Raw genomic sequence first — 16110 nt, forward strand, 5'->3', positions numbered from 1 at the left:
GTGCTACCAATATAGGGAAATGAAAACACATACAATACTTCATATCCCTGTGCACGGAGGTGGTTATATACACCTCCTTACATTTAAAAAGCAGGTCAGTAATAATAAAAAACAATTTTACCAATGGCCATCTGCATTTTTGTACCTCCAAATTTTCCCATCTCTGGTGTGCCCAGAGAGACAAATTGAAAGTGACAGATTTTATTTAAAAAAATCAACTGCTGCTTCCACAAGCTTTTTAAGCGAAAGGTTAGTATTTTCCTCACTTGGAAACAAAAATATGTCTTCATATAAAATGTTAATATTTTTGTACTTAATTATTCTTTACCTTCTGGGGTAATTAAAAGTATTCCCTAAATATTTTTGCAAGCAAATATTGGGCCTTAAAAAGTTACTTTGCTGTCCAGATGCGTCCAACCTTAAAACATATATTTTGAAAAGTTACAAAAATTACAGAAAGTTATACAATTCCTGATTACATCAAATAATACACATGTTGCAATAGCAACTACGTTTTCAGGATTTAAAACAAAAAAACTATTTCAAGAATAGTTCCCCATATAATATATCAAGTTCAGATACATTACTATTTTAAATATTTATGTGTGTTTTTATGTATGTCTGCCTTTGGGTTAGTTTAGACCAGGGGTGGGCAATTGTGGCTCTTTTACAACCTGTAGACTTCAACTCCCAGAATTCCTGAGACAGCTAAACTGTCTCAGGAATTCTGGGAGTTGAAGTCCACAGGTTGTAAAAGAGCCACAATTGCCCACTCCTGGTTTAGATTCCTGGGGGAGCAGCTGACAAGATTTTTGTAAATGGTTTCTTTCTAAGAGTGAGAGAAAGAATGACTAGGTCAAAGCTACCCATCTGGCTTTGCACCTAAGATGGGACCCAACAATTTTCAGTTTCTAGCCTTAACTACTATACCAGACTGATTCACTCAGTGATGATTAGCTACTCTCATATCAGTGTCTCTGTGAATAACTTGTGTTAATATCATATATAATGTCTGACCCCATTGATTAGGTTTAAAAGTAGTCAACAGTCATTGCAAACTACATGACACTTTTGAAGTCTTTGAAAGCAACAACCTCCAAAACAATAGGATTTAGGGTGGACAAATACTGAGAGAAAATATGTGAGTTATGAAGGTTATAGCCAGGCCTCTAATTTTAATGTTTTTTCTAAATTGCCACAAAATTAAATATTTCACAGCATACTTTTTTTAAAATCTTGTATAAAATTTTGTTCAACAAGAAGATTCTTTGCAGCCCGAATATACTGAGCCCTTAAAAAGGGCCAGATAGGGATGGGGCAGTGAAAAATAAAAGAAATAATTAACTAAGATACATAATAGCAATAGAACTTAGACTTATATGCCACTTCACAGTGCTTTTACAGCCCTCTCTAAGTGGTCAGAGTCAGCACATTGCCCTCAACAATCTGGTTCTCATTTGACCCACCTCAGAGGGTGGAAGGCTGAGTCAACCTTGAGTCTGCTGAGATTTGAACTGCCAAATTGCAGACAGCCGGCAGTCAGCAGAAGTAGCCTGCAATACTGCATTCTAACCACTGTGCCACCGCAGATAAGAAAAGTACTATTAAAAATATATTAATTTGAAATGGTTGGACCAAAAGCAGTTCCATCATCCCCTTTCCTTTCGTTTCTTCCATTGCCCATGTTGAAATTGTGGCCCTGCTGGTCAGCACCCCATTTTTCCCAAATAACTCTCATCAAACAAGTAAGACATTGACTCCAATAAAAAGTGCCAAACATGCTTAATTTTCACCTCACTGTTACTTCTCTTTTGCTTTTAAAAGAAAGAAAGAAAAAAGAAATAGCATTTGAAACTCAGGAATGAAGCATTGCTGTTCATCTCATCTCCCAAGTATGCATGGATACAAATAGGGCTGTGTGATACATTAATTTCCCTTGACAATTCAGTCTCTTCCCTGTCTGATTAGTTTGTTTACATAATTCATGTTGTAAAACAGTTTCAGTACTTCCTCGTTGTTTTCATTTAGACCAGAATTTCCTCAAGAATAGAGGAGGGTTTTTTTAAGAAAAAAACGCATGCCTCCGCAACATAATAGATTTCCTTAATAAAATATGAACTGCAATAGAGTGGTTGTAATCAAGACTACTGGTTTATTTTGGAAGAAAACAAACCTTTGGGAGGGAATTAAAGAGTTAAGAACCATCTAAAGAGCTAGAAGGGTAAACTGTTTTAAATGACAGAAAATATTTTCAAATTAAAAAAAAATGTAAGCAGCCAAAAACAACAGAAGATAAAAATATGACATGGGTCTATTAATATTTTAAAGATCTGGCTACTTATAAATGATTCTGCAACCAGAACGCCCATTAAGAAATAACAAATTTCACTGTCCCTGTTCAATATTCTTTTGTATTCTTAAATCTGATTTTCATTAGGCAACCTTTTAAGTAAGGGACCTTGTTCTATGATGTAAATCATGTAGCTATTTTATTTAAATTGGGAGAAGCTAATAGTTAGGACTGAAACCATGCAGGTTTCATAAATATCTAGTTTTTCATTTTAGCAGATTTATATTCTAGATTAGAAGAAGCAGTTTAAATATGTAAAACAGAAATATTTTAATTTGGCCAGTAAGGCTAAAAAAATTATCTTCACTTATACCAAGGTACAGATTAAACTATTATACAAAAGAGGTACAGTGGTTCAATGGCTTAAAGATGCTGGATTTGGCAGCCTGAAAAGGTCAACTCTCCATACTCCAGCGGTTTGAGCCCTAGCACCAGATGATGGAGTGAGCTCCCATCACTTGCCTCAGCTTCTGCCAACCTAGCAATTTGAAAGCATGTAAAAATGCAAGTAAATAGATAGGTACCACTGGTGTGAAGCTAATGGCATTTTGTGGGCTAGCAAGGAACCAACTGGCACTGGACCTGCCTGAATGCGAGGCAAAATTGGTGTAGAAAGCCTTGGATAACACTGATACCCTCAAAGTGTTAGCTACCCTTTGTGTGGAGCTAGTTTGCCCCTGCAGTGGACCCTGGATGGCATGCGAGTATGAACTCAACAAACTAGCAATCCTAGGCAGCCAAACTACTTATAATAACATTGTAGACTCCCTGGCTCTCAATGTACAAACACCATCTGCTAAATAAATAATAACATGTTATATACACTATAATTCATTTTCATTTGTAGGATATTTTATGTTATACAATCATAATTAAATTGGTAGAACATTTTATGGTAAGTAATTAATCAATGAAGATCTGATATGTCTTCATATTTTCAATGATACACTTCGTTAATAATTTACTAAGTTAAAAAAAACAAATACCGAAATGAAGGTTGAAAAATGCAAGTCCTATATGCAGTAACTCAACTGTATTCACTAAAGTGGCATGATATATTTTTGTGAAGCACAATAAAGGCTTATCAAAGAATTTTATAAAGATACTAATTCATTTTCTGACAGGCATTGCTGCCTATAAAAAGTTCTATTTTGTTTTGTATCAACTAAATATTTTGCCTATAGAAAATCCACATGTTCCAGTTATATATATGTTGAGGGTAGAGGAAGAAGTAGATATCAGCCACTGTGTGCCAAGCATTCCCAGTGTTTAGTAGCAAGTTGAATGATTTTATGAAGAGCTATGGTGGCGCAGTGATTGGAATGTAGTATTGCAGGCTGACTGCCCACTGCCAGGAGTTTGATCCTGACCAGTTCAAGGTTGAGTCAGCCTTCCATCCTTCCGAGGTCGGTAAAATGAGGATCAAGAGTTTGTTGGGGCTCTTAGAGAGTGCTGTAAAGTGCTATGAAGCAGTATATAAGCCTAAGAGCTATTGCTATTGCCATGTAAGAATAGTAACAAAGTCAAAGGAAATGCCCTCTTCATAATGAGAAATCACTTCTTTATATCGTTCTACATCATATCTTATATGGCCTGGTTTTTCTAGATTTAGGAGTAATGTTCCATCTGATTTTAATAATGTGTGTATAGTAGAAACATTTTTTAAAAAATCAGTATGATGTAGAACAGAAATAAGTAATACCCTAATGAATAAAATACGTGAAGCCCATGTTACTTTACCTGTAAGTAATGGTGTTGTTATGGAAATAAAATAAAGCACCACAGGTGATGTAATTTGTGTTATATGTTTAAGGTTTTAATAACACAAATGACACAAATTGGTATACATGACCTAGTTTGGGTCATTGGTTTAAAAAGAGAAGTAATATATTATTGTAATAGGTTTATTTTTGGTCTAACTATATACTTAAATATATTTTTAGTATATAGAAAATATGGGTTTTATGTACTAAAATACAGAAACTATATTTTCTGCTGAAAAAAAGGGGTATTTGAGGAATATAATTTGGGCATCCATCCATTTTAAATTTGGCTCCATTGACTTGTTTCTTCTATGCTACCAAGCATAGGGTTCCCTGAAGAAATAAGGTCCTGGAAAAGAAAAAAAAAGGTTATTCATCACTGTTTTAGCTGCTTTTTCATTTGCATTTATTTAATATCAGTCCAAATAGAAAAAATATTATGTTTGTATGGATGAAAAGTGGGATATTTCACATCAAATTATTACTACAGGTAGTCCTCCACTTACAAACACAATGGAGCCAAAAATTTATGTTGCTAAGTGAGAAATTTGTTAAGTGAGTTTTGCCTCCTTTTTGCCTCCTTGCCTTCTTTCCACATTTGTTAAGTGAATCACTGCAGTTGTTAAATTAGTAACATGGTTGTTAAGTGAATCTGGCTTCCCCATTGACTTTGCTTGTTGGAAGGTTGCAAAAGGTGAACACATGATCCCTGGACACTGCAACCGCCATAAACGTGAGTCACTTGTCAAGTATCCAAATGTAAATTATGTGACCATCGGGATGGTGCAAAAATGTGTGAAAAATGATCATAAGTCACTTTTTTCAGTGCCATAGTAACTTTGAATGGTCACTAAGTGAACTGTTGTAAGTTAAGGACTACCTTTACTCACATTCCTTGAGTTAGTACATAATATACCCTGCCAGGTACCTTAAATAGAGCACAACTCAGTTCCATATAAGTATACATGGGGGGTGAGGCAAGACGGGGCATCTAAGTGAGAAATAATAATTGAAATTTATTCTTGTTGAACCTCGTGATTTATGGTACTTTCTTTTAAGATATTTTATATTTATCTTGTTCATAACAGGTAGCAGTCCTCAAGACAGCCCTAGAAATTTTTCTCCTAGTGCCTCAGCCCACTTCTCTTTTGCACGAAGGTAAGAAAATATATGCTTATAACATCAGAATTATTATCAGAAAAATATTTTTGATACTTATACGTATCTTTAATGATAAAACTGATGGTTGGGCTGTTTACTGTTAGTTTATTTAGTAGTTCCTTGATTGGATATTGTTTACATCTTGGTTTTTGATCTGATGTCAATCTTGATGTTAATCTATGTTGCTCTGGGTGTTGATTGCCAGTGGGAAGGTGTTTTGGTTTTTTGTTCCAAAAACAGTCCACAACTACTCCTACCAACACTGACAGGGCTGACACTGACAATATAAATTGTGAGCATCCTTTCTAGCACTGATAATGTTACCTAATTCAGTAATGAAATGTTTGTAAGGAAACAACCAAACTCTGAGAGCACCAAGGACCCTTCAATTCAACCTAAACTATAAATATTCTCCTTTCTCAATGAGATACATAATCATTTGCAACAAGCTCTATCGCAAATTATGTTATGGTAGCCCGCCACTGTCTCTCTATAAAATGTTGTCTAATCTCACCCATTCCATAAGTAGAAAACCGGTATGCATATAGAATAATACTGATTGGAATATAAACAAAAATAAATAACAGTGAGATTTGAATGCTAAAATAATGTATATTCTTGCTCTATATATAGTTGAATAACCTCCTTTCCCCTTCTAATAATGTTCTCTATTGAAATATTTAAAAATTAACATAATTTGGGAGCAACTGATGCTTATCTGATGCCAGAACTCAGTTGATTCAATCAATTGATTTAATTTGTCCCATCTTTATTATGTGAGAAAAACAAAACTAGATCAGCTCTATTAGTATTATCAAAAACTTCATTTGCAGGATACTTGAATAAATTTTATAAATGACCAAGGAAGCCAAGAAGAATTAGAAATTTGTATAATTCACTTAAGTATCTCTTTGTACATCAAAAATTGTTAATATTCGTAATCAGTTTTTCTTTGCTAGAGAAATTAACTGTAGAAATTAATCCCACTTGTTTAAGTTATTTGAAGATTCTGTGTAACTTACTCATACTTAAAAAAATTGTCCTTTTGTGTTTCTTTCTAAATATATTTGGTACAATTACATTTGCAGTCATGGGCATCGAAATGAAAGGTAACTATCTCTTATCTGTACAAGCTGTGCTCACTGGTGCAGCCATGTCTGTGCAAAGGCTGAATAGGTCATCACAGCAAGTCCAGATACAATCTGCAGCTATTCTGTTTTCTGCCTGCTTTTTTTGCCTCATAGAGAGAAAACAAGGAGTGCTTGTGTGGTGTGTTTTTTCCTCCCATGTATGTGTATTTAAAGTGTTCAGTCTGATATGATTAGGCACCTATCTCTGCGGTAGATAAAGTGTTATATTCACATGTGGGACTAAATATAGCTGTGTTTCTGCATGCTGAATTCTGAGCAATGTCGAGCAGAGATTTCTTACATGATAGTTATATCATTCATATTATGCATGTAACTTGCTGTACAAACTATAGCTTGGTTGCGTTTCCTGATTTATGCATTGTGGGATGTTTGTCTGAGAATAGTATTGCTTGGTAGTAGTGAAGTGTAAAGCATAGGCAACAGCTATGCATGTGTTAGATAAATATTTAGGCTGTGACTGGGAATGAAACTAGGTTGGTAGTTCTATGTCTCAAATTTCATTACATGTATTAAAGATAATTTTTTTTCCATACAATTAATATTTTGCCAAAAATATAATGATCTCTGTTTCATTTTGCAAATAAAACAATTATCATTCTTTATTCACTTTAACTGTCAATCTACATGTGTTATATTTAGTACGTAGATTGTGATGGTTATCCACTTGTTTTCTCTACTTTCTTCCTAGTCAGCATTTTGAATTGGCTAATCAGAATGATGAAATCTTCCATTTGTTTCCAAACATTTGCACATGCTTTTAAAAAATGCACTGAATAAGGCTTGCTTATAGTGCTGTATTTTCCTTTTGGTCATATTATTGCATAAACTCTATTTGAATATTTTGGCATAGTAAAATTGCAGTTGTATTTTGTGACTAAACTCAAATACACTTTAGGACTGATGGACGGCGTTGGTCACTGGCATCTCTTCCTTCTTCTGGATATGGTACAAATACTCCCAGTTCAACAGTTTCAGTAAGTGATTTCATATTGGCTTCTTTCTGTAACATATTTTCAGATTCAGCTCTCTTAGAAAATGGTAAAGTTTTGGGTAGTATTGACACATAAAGAATGAACTATGTATCACAGTATATATATATATATGAATGAATATATATTGTGAAGTTTAAACTTAACAACCTGTTGAGAAGTTTGATTGTAGAGACTGGTTGTGTCATATTTTCTACTAGATAGATAGAAACTGAATGATGATGCTAGAACATCCAATAACTGGGCGTGTAAATTTCTATATTAGAATGTCAGAAATGTGCAGCACATTCCAAGGGCAAACCATTTTTACCCACACATTTTGAATAAGATCAGAATAGCACCAGAACAACTATATTTCAAGGTCAAAGCAGGGCATTTTGCTTTCCAAACAATTTGAACTTAAAATATTTTGCACATTTTTACAACTTATTTCAGTGACCGCCACAAAACTAGGCAGCATCTTTATTCTTTATTTTCTTTTATAAGAATTCTAGCAAACATTATTAAATAAAATGTAATTTGTCTGATTTAAATTAAATACTTATCATGACTTCAGTACTGAGTAGCTCAGCTACTTATAACTGCTTCTTTTTTTTCTATCCATTAGAATGAAAGTGCTGAAGAAGTCTGTGGTTTCTATGTTGATAGCGTAGGTTAGCCTCAACAAATCTATCCAAAAAGGTTTATATTTGAACAATATGAACCTGAAAACTTGTAATAAATTAATCAATATCATGATACAGGAAGGAGTATTTATTGTTATATGGTCACAATCTGGCTATGATAGTGAGAATTTCCATCACCTTAAATAGAATTTGTGAACACATTGGTAAATGAGACAGAGATTTAAGTGATCTAAATATACAGCTGATAGTTTAATCCACCCATTAGACTTTGAATAATTTACTCTAAAAAATCTTGTGTTTGAATTATGGAAGGTAAGATCTGTCTGTAGTGATGAGAATTGAATGACATTTTCTCTAATCTTTTATTATTATCTATGCAAGACTTAATGCTGCATTAACTGTTATGTAATCATTTTTGCATTGACAAATTTGAATTACTGGTACTTCCCCTGAAATAAACCCTTCTTTTAATAAAGTGTCATATTTATTGGAAAATATGCTTGGTTCCTAGGTATTATGGAATACTATTTTAAGTACTCAACTTTATTAACATTTATTTTTATGATGAACGGTATTCAAAAGAAACAGAAGGAATTTTGATTAATTGCATTCCTCCATTCTTAGGTTATTTATTTTATCAATTTCTACTATTTTAAAACTTTTAGAAAAATCTTATAATGAAGTGCTTTGGTAAGAGGTTTCCAGAGAAATTTTGCATGATTGTTCTCTACTAAATACTCATCAATTTGAAATTGAGCAAAGTTTATTTCACTAGAATATGTATGAGATCAATCATTGAGATTCTCTCAATGAGTAATTGAGAGAAAATCTGTTTTTCATTAACAGCTTTTTTCACAGTTAATTTTTTTAATGTTATATTTTAAACAAAATCATAAATATGAGTAATTTTTCAGGAAGTAAACATTCTAATTTGTGAATTTAAATTCCAAGTGCTCTGATTTAGCACATGTTATGGTTGGTATGGAAAATTATATTAGAAATGCAATATTGTACATTTACATGTAAAAAGAAACTTCTTTGTATACTGTAAGAAGTGTTGTTGATAAGAAGCGAGAAGAGCATATTTTTATTTTGACTATTTGTACATATTTCACATGTTTATTGCAGTCATCCTGTTCTTCCCAAGAGAAGTTACACCAGTTACCATATCAGCCAACACCAGACGAACTTCATTTTTTATCTAAACATTTCTGTGCTACTGAAAGTATTGCTAGTGATAATAGATGTAGGACCACTCAAATGAGGCCACGATCCAGAAGCCTCAGGTAGGTTTATTATTTTTTTCCAGAAGTATGCCATGTATCTTGGTATCAGAACTTGTGAAAAATGATCCGAATACACACACACACACAAACAATATTATAATGCTTATACTGGTATTCGAGATGCCAAAAAAATTAATTTATCATGTTTTATATTGTTGTTTAAAAAGGAAAATAGATTTCAAAAGGTGCTTTCAATGTATAATTCTGCAGTATTTGTATGAAGTCTAGACTTTTATTGTTAAATTTGTAATTTTTATTCTGGTGAATTTCTAGTCTAATATTCTTTAAAAACATGATTACCAATGGACATTAGAAAAGTTGATTAAATATATCTTCATCATAAACATACATTGAATGGCTATGTAAATTATTTGAAACCTCCAAATTTAAAGAAAAACGTAAATATATTTTGTTGTTAAAATGTATGGGTACTTTATAACTTTTAATAAAATACTGTATTCATGACTAGTAGAATACAGTGTATGGAATAGAGGTTTTGCAGGCAAAAGTTATTCTTCTCATGTTTGTGGTTCACTACTTTGATTTTATTGAATAGCAGCACAATATAATTGAACAGGGGACTGTAATTTGTCTGTCAGTATAACCAAGTCAGTCTAATGCAAGCATGCAGTGAACCCTGATCAGATTTCTCTGGTATCATCTATTACTTTAATCAGAATTTAATGGAAGTATATAGATTTTGGATGAATGGGAAAAAGAAATATTGTTTGACAAGACAGGGCTAGATTGATAAAGGTAAGCTGATGTTTTATAATCAGGTCTTGCCACAATACATTCTGCTTGATGGAGAGGAATTTTAATCTAAGTGAGAAGAGGTAAACATTGATGGTCTCATTTTTGCAATGGATACTTTGTTTTGATGGATTTATAACTTTCTCATTAAGTATTTTGATTAAATTTTAAATTTGGAATAAATAAAAGTCCATCTCCTACTATAAACTTTGTAATTGTCTGTTTGTGTGTGTGTCTTATACATGCAAATATTTTCTTTTACTAAACTAATTTTCCTGATAAAAATACAAAATTCTGTAGTCTTGGCCTCCAGGTATGCCAAATTATGGAGAAATCTCAAAAAAAGTAATCAATTTCATGATATTTTTTATTTTATTTATTTATTTTTCACATTTCTGAACTGTCCATCTTCCCCAAAGGGATATACTTTTTCTCCTATTCGCTGAACTCACATAAATACAGTACATTGTTTTATCAAATATTTAATGGTGATAATTAAAAAAACCACTTAGGAACACTTGTTTGACTGCTCCTTTAATCATACTTGGAATAAGAGCCACTTCATTGAGTTGAGCGGCTATAGAAATTGAATAAATAAAATAAAATAAACCCATATTGTAGCATTTTAATATCAGGAATAATATTACGCAATAAGCCTCAAAGTTGGCAACTTTAAGATGGGTGGATCTTGCCGGCCAAGGAATTCTGGGAGCTGAAGTCCATCCATCTATTTTAAAGGGTCACAAGAGACTTCATCTTGAATATTAAGAGGTAATTCACCTTGATTAAAAGTTTTTCTCTTAAAGTGCTATTCTGAACATGGCATAAGATAAATCAGAAGTCCTGCTAAGAATTTTCTTAGTATAATATTTATTAGCTATGATCTCTAATATAAGAAACAACATATCAGAGCTGGCTTCAGTATATCACTGTCCTACTTGTTCCTAAATTAATAATTGTTTAATATCTTTATCAATATATAAATATTCCAAACATAGTTATTAATAATATGAGTATTGAATGGTTCATATAATTGCTTAATAATAGTCTAAAATTTTTCAATGTATTGAAATAACTGTTAGAAGATATTCTGTTTTACCTAATGTGTAGACAGTTTGGCACCATTAATAGAAAATTAAAACATATTAATAGGTTTCAGAAAACTGCAAAACTTGCAGGAGACAAAAAAGGGAAAAGTACATTAAAAAAAAGTTAATGCTGTAAATTAATGGAACATGTGAGGTAGGCCCAAAGTGCTAATAAAACACAGACTAAAATTGGCAATCAAACAGAAACCAAGTAAAATAAGATATTGTGGGCAGATTGGAACAGTAAATAGAACCTGGTCCCACTATTTGGGCAGATTGTGACTTGTAATAAACTGACTGGCCATCAGTGAAAAACATGGATTATAAATTTTAAGTTAATTTAGAATTATATTCAAGGGTTAATTTCTTTCTTGCAGTCCTGGACGTCCTCCTGCCTGCTGTGATCATGAAATTATTATGATGAACCATGTGTACAAAGAAAGGTTTCCTAAGGTAATAAAGAATATAAATTGTATCTAGTGTTAATTTCACAAGAAAATCATATGGAAAAACAGTGTTTTGTGTTTCAGATTAAAATAATCCCAAATAGCTTTGTTCTTTTAAATTCCAGAAAACTTAAAGCAGCAACTTTTGACTTTTATGTTAATACTAAATTGTAAAAATGTCCTTATTGACATAGCAGGAAAATGTATCTGGAATCAATAAATCCATATATAGTGTATATATGTACAATTCCTACTTTATAGGGTTATATTTTAAATATGGTTTTAATTTTTGTGTGTGTACCTTTATAGCTTTGTTAATAATATCTGATTAAGTTCAAAGTTTTGTTTATAATTTAAAAGTAATTTTTGGTTTTTGCATTTGCTTTTGTGCTTTTGTGCAAATTTTGATTTAGAAACTTAAGTTCATTAATACCTTGATTAAGTCTATAAAACATATATTATACAGGCTACTGCTCAGATGGAAGAAAGGCTTCAAGAGATTATCACCAACCATTCTCCTGAGAACATCCTTCCCTTGGCAGATGGAGTGCTCAGCTTCACCCACCATCAGATCATTGAACTGGGCCGTGATTGCTTGGATAAATCTCATCAGGGTCTTATTACCTCACGATATTTTTTTGAATTACAGCACAAATTGGATAAGCTCCTACAAGAGGTATAATCAATTTTCATAAATTGCTAAGCAAAGTTTATTTATTTATTTTGTGCCTTCAAGTCACTGTTTACTTCTAATGACAGCCTGCTGTATTCTAGACAAGTTTTTTTCCAGAAGTAAACAGAATTTTTTTGGACATTTTGGGCAGTAGATATTGATTCCATTACAGTTTTTCAAGATCTTTCTTTGGCATGGAATCATTGTCAATTACTCTACTACTTAATAGTCTTTAGATGTTTAAAATTTATGAGTAAAATGCATGAAGGTTTCATAATTTTGGAAGTACTTTGCATGTCAGTGTATTTGACAGATCGGGATAATTGTTTCTGTTTCTGTGTTTTATAGACAAATAAGTCTATATTACTCATTCCAGTACAATGTAAACAACTATTTGTGAAAAAATATGGTTTTATGTGGTAAATCAGTAAGGAGAAACAGATATTTAACCTAATGCTTTAATTCAGTGGAATGATTTTGATATTCTTAATTTATGACTTTACCATTGATTCCCAAGCACGTTTATAAACAGTATCTTTAGAATCAAATAGCACTTTTATGGTTTTCATTTATGTATCCTCAATTTTCTGTCTGATTTACTGTGTTTCTCAACCATGTAGTCTTGCAGGAAAGCCTGCTGTTTTTGGAACTAGACTGTGGGAATACAGTTTAGTATTTTGGTGATGCATTTCAGTCAGTCCCCAGCTGTGACATTCAGTAGATGGCTCTGTCCCCTGCTGCTTGGCACATTGTGATTGCAATGCATGGCCTAGGGAAGTCGCAAGGCATCTGAACAGTTTTGTTTAGCTGACATTTCAGGAGTTCTCAGGTCAAGGTTAACTGAGTTTTATTGCTGGCATTTTTTTCACTTCACAAAAGCTTTGTTTATAGTTTCACCTAGTGTTTCATTTAAGCCTTTGATACCGATAGTAATATATTAGGTATGGAGCATTTAGTAGACAGATATATCAAAAATTTTGACAAGATGATTTATCCATTTCTTCTATTATTATAATTAATGCTTGGAAAAGCTGAATTAAAAACTAATTAAATCTATTCAAAATCTGTTATTATTTTTATCTTAACTGTAAATATTTACAAACTTTTTATGCATGAACTATACAAATGTTTTAAAACCAAATGTCTAGGAGTGACTTGTAATCTGTTTAATTCAATTCCACATACAAATAATTGTCCCATCATTGTAGACTGTAAGTAGTGTATGGGATTTGAACTTTATCCTAGAACTGTTTTGAAGTGAAGCAAAAAAGTGTCTTCTTGAGATATGAACAAAGGCATGTAAGACTATTTCCCCTAGGAAAAAACATATGGTTGGGGGTTGGGTTTTTTTTTGCATTTATTAGACTTCTGGAAGTCTACACTTACAAGTCAGTTTTGAATACAAGTCAGTCCAAAATATATAATTTATTTCCCCATTTATCTCACTTAGATCATTTATTGTTACTTCTCTAAATTTAAAGGTGTTTTGGGGGCCACATACAAACTTTCTGGGGTTACACATTGTGGTAAAACTGCCCTAATTGATCAAATCAGTAGAGCTTCTTTCACATTATGTCTTTTTCTATAATTTCTTCTTTAGCTTTCATTATTAATTTGGACTAAGATGTTTGTCTTTCTAGATAGTAATTTCCTATACCATAGAAATCAAATAAAAGATAAATGGTAAATATCAGTTAGTAATTTATGCTAAACAGTATTTGCTCACTTACAAATATATTGGTTTTCTTGAATGTTCAAGATTGTTGAGATGATTATGTTGAAATAATATAGTTTATTTAATTCATTAAATTTAGTCTATCATATTAGTGTTTCTTTGTGTCCATGATTAATATCAAGACTATTTTAATGCCTATTTAACAGGGCCAAGAACGATCAGAAAGTGGAGAACTTGCATTTATTAAGCAGCTTGTCCGAAAAATACTTATTGTCATTGCACGTCCTGCTCGTTTACTTGAATGTTTGGTAAGTTTATGTTTGCTTTAGATAACTTTGATAGCTAGTGAAGTATAGCATATAAATCATAAACATAAATATTCATATATTGATTAAACTTAAATAGCATTAAATATATACCTGTCCAATAAAGTGAGTAACTTCCTGTATTAATAATGATGAGAGGACTATCCTTGGGTCTGGCTGAAAATAGGGCAACTTTATTACATCTGATTTAATAGATATCTAATAAATGTTCAAAACAAATACTGGATCTGAAGACTCTTTAGGGTCTGCCAATTGTCTGGTAATATCAGTGAGGAAGTGATGAATCTGTCAGTGTCCTGATACATTGCTTAAAAACATGACAATACCTTGAAGAACATTTGGACTTTTGATTAAGACCCAGATACTGCCAGAAGCAGATAATATCTGGCTAATATTAGAGACAAACAATATTTCTTATCTCCTATAATGTACCAGAATATAACCGTGTACATGCTTATGATAGCATTGAAGTCTGTTACCCAAACAATTTCTACTATGAAATACGTTTACAATTTGGCAAAGAAAAAATACTCAATATTTTTAGAGAATGAATACAGTATGCAATTTAACTTGAAATTACATTTTTTTAAAAAGATTAGATTGAATAACTCTAAGGAACAAAGAAATTTAATCATCAGATAATCTGGTGAATGTTAAAATAACACTTAATCAAATTTCATATAATTCACTGTTATATTTTACACTTTAGAGTTTACAGGTAATTCTGTATGGGTAAATAGCCTTGTAGCAGATGCTTTATAGTCCATAAACATTTCTTTACCAAACTAAGTAACATCATCCATGCACATCTGCAAGAAAACAACGATATCAGAGAGCTCCAAGGACCCCACGGTTACTGTAGGCTGCATAAATGCAGTATGCACAGGATAGATTCCCTTACTAAGTTACTTTTCCATGCTGTTTGCAGCATGGTAGTCTCCATATTCCTTTGAGCTATTCAGTTTTATCCAGTAGACTTTTGATGTTCCCTTGCATGGGTAGGATTCAGAAATTTTAGCAACCGGTTCTCTGCCCGGTTGCTGGGTGGGTGTGGCCATTGTGGGCATGGCCTACTCAGCCTCCTGTACCATGGGAGGAGACCCTCCCCAGACTCCGGAGGCTTTGTTTGAGCCTCCGGGAGGGCAAAAACAGCCTCCGGAGACCAGAAATGGGTAGGCCCATTTTTTGGCCTCTCCAGGCTCTGGAAGCTTTCCTTGAGCCTCTGGGATGGCGAAAACAGCCTCTCCCGGGATCTGGAGGCAGGAAACAGACCCATTTTCAGACTTTGGGTAGTTTCGGTAGGCCCATTTTTCACCCTCCCCAGGCTCCAGAGGCTTTTCTTGAGCCTCTGGGAGGGTGAAAACGGCATCTCCCCGGGCTCCGGAGGCCCTCAGGAGGCTGGAAATGGGCCCATTTCCGGAACTTCTGGTAGGCCTGGTTTTCGCTCTCCCAGAGCCTCCGTGCGGGCCCTGCACTTACCTGGCATCCAAAACGGGCTGCGTGGAGACACCTGGGAGGGGATGGGCAGGGTCAGCCAGTCCTTGCAAGTACCGGTTTGGCGAACCAGATTAAAATTAACATCTAGTTCGTCTGAACTGGTCTGAAGTGGCTGAATCCCACCCCTGGTCCTGTGTTTTTAGAAGTTTCTTTTTAAATAAATTGAGGACTTTTTTTTGAGAAGAAGTTAAGTTTACTTTCAATTTTTCCTCCTCACTCTCCATTGCAAAACAAATGTGTGTGTGTGTGGGGGTGTATGTATACGTATGTATGTATGTATATATACGCGCATATGTATGTATGTATATATATATATGCGCGACGTT

The 16110-nt window shown here is 33.3% G+C and overlaps 1 protein-coding gene across 10 annotated transcripts in view; it reads left to right on the forward strand.

Moving 5' to 3' along the window:
* MAST4 (microtubule associated serine/threonine kinase family member 4) overlaps window positions 1-16110 on the forward strand; it is a 199890-nt gene that overhangs the window by 139150 nt on the left and 44630 nt on the right. For 5 of the 10 annotated variants that reach the window (XM_034441014.2, XM_034441016.2, XM_034441022.3 and 2 more), the window contains 7 exons: window positions 5202-5271; window positions 6363-6383; window positions 7321-7399; window positions 9169-9326; window positions 11545-11620; window positions 12080-12289; window positions 14168-14269. In XM_034441014.2, the coding sequence (XP_034296905.2) occupies window positions 5202-5271; window positions 6363-6383; window positions 7321-7399; window positions 9169-9326; window positions 11545-11620; window positions 12080-12289; window positions 14168-14269 (716 nt within the window). The remainder of the gene's footprint in view (window positions 1-5201; window positions 5272-6362; window positions 6384-7320; window positions 7400-9168; window positions 9327-11544; window positions 11621-12079; window positions 12290-14167; window positions 14270-16110) is intronic. The other 5 variants (XM_034441015.2, XM_034441017.2, XM_087885744.1 and 2 more) reach the window with 1 other exon arrangement.

This window comes from Pantherophis guttatus, chromosome 2, assembly GCF_059756535.1.
Source record: "Pantherophis guttatus breed Tessera chromosome 2, ASM5975653v1, whole genome shotgun sequence".
NCBI classification, from domain to species: domain Eukaryota; kingdom Metazoa; phylum Chordata; class Lepidosauria; order Squamata; family Colubridae; genus Pantherophis; species Pantherophis guttatus.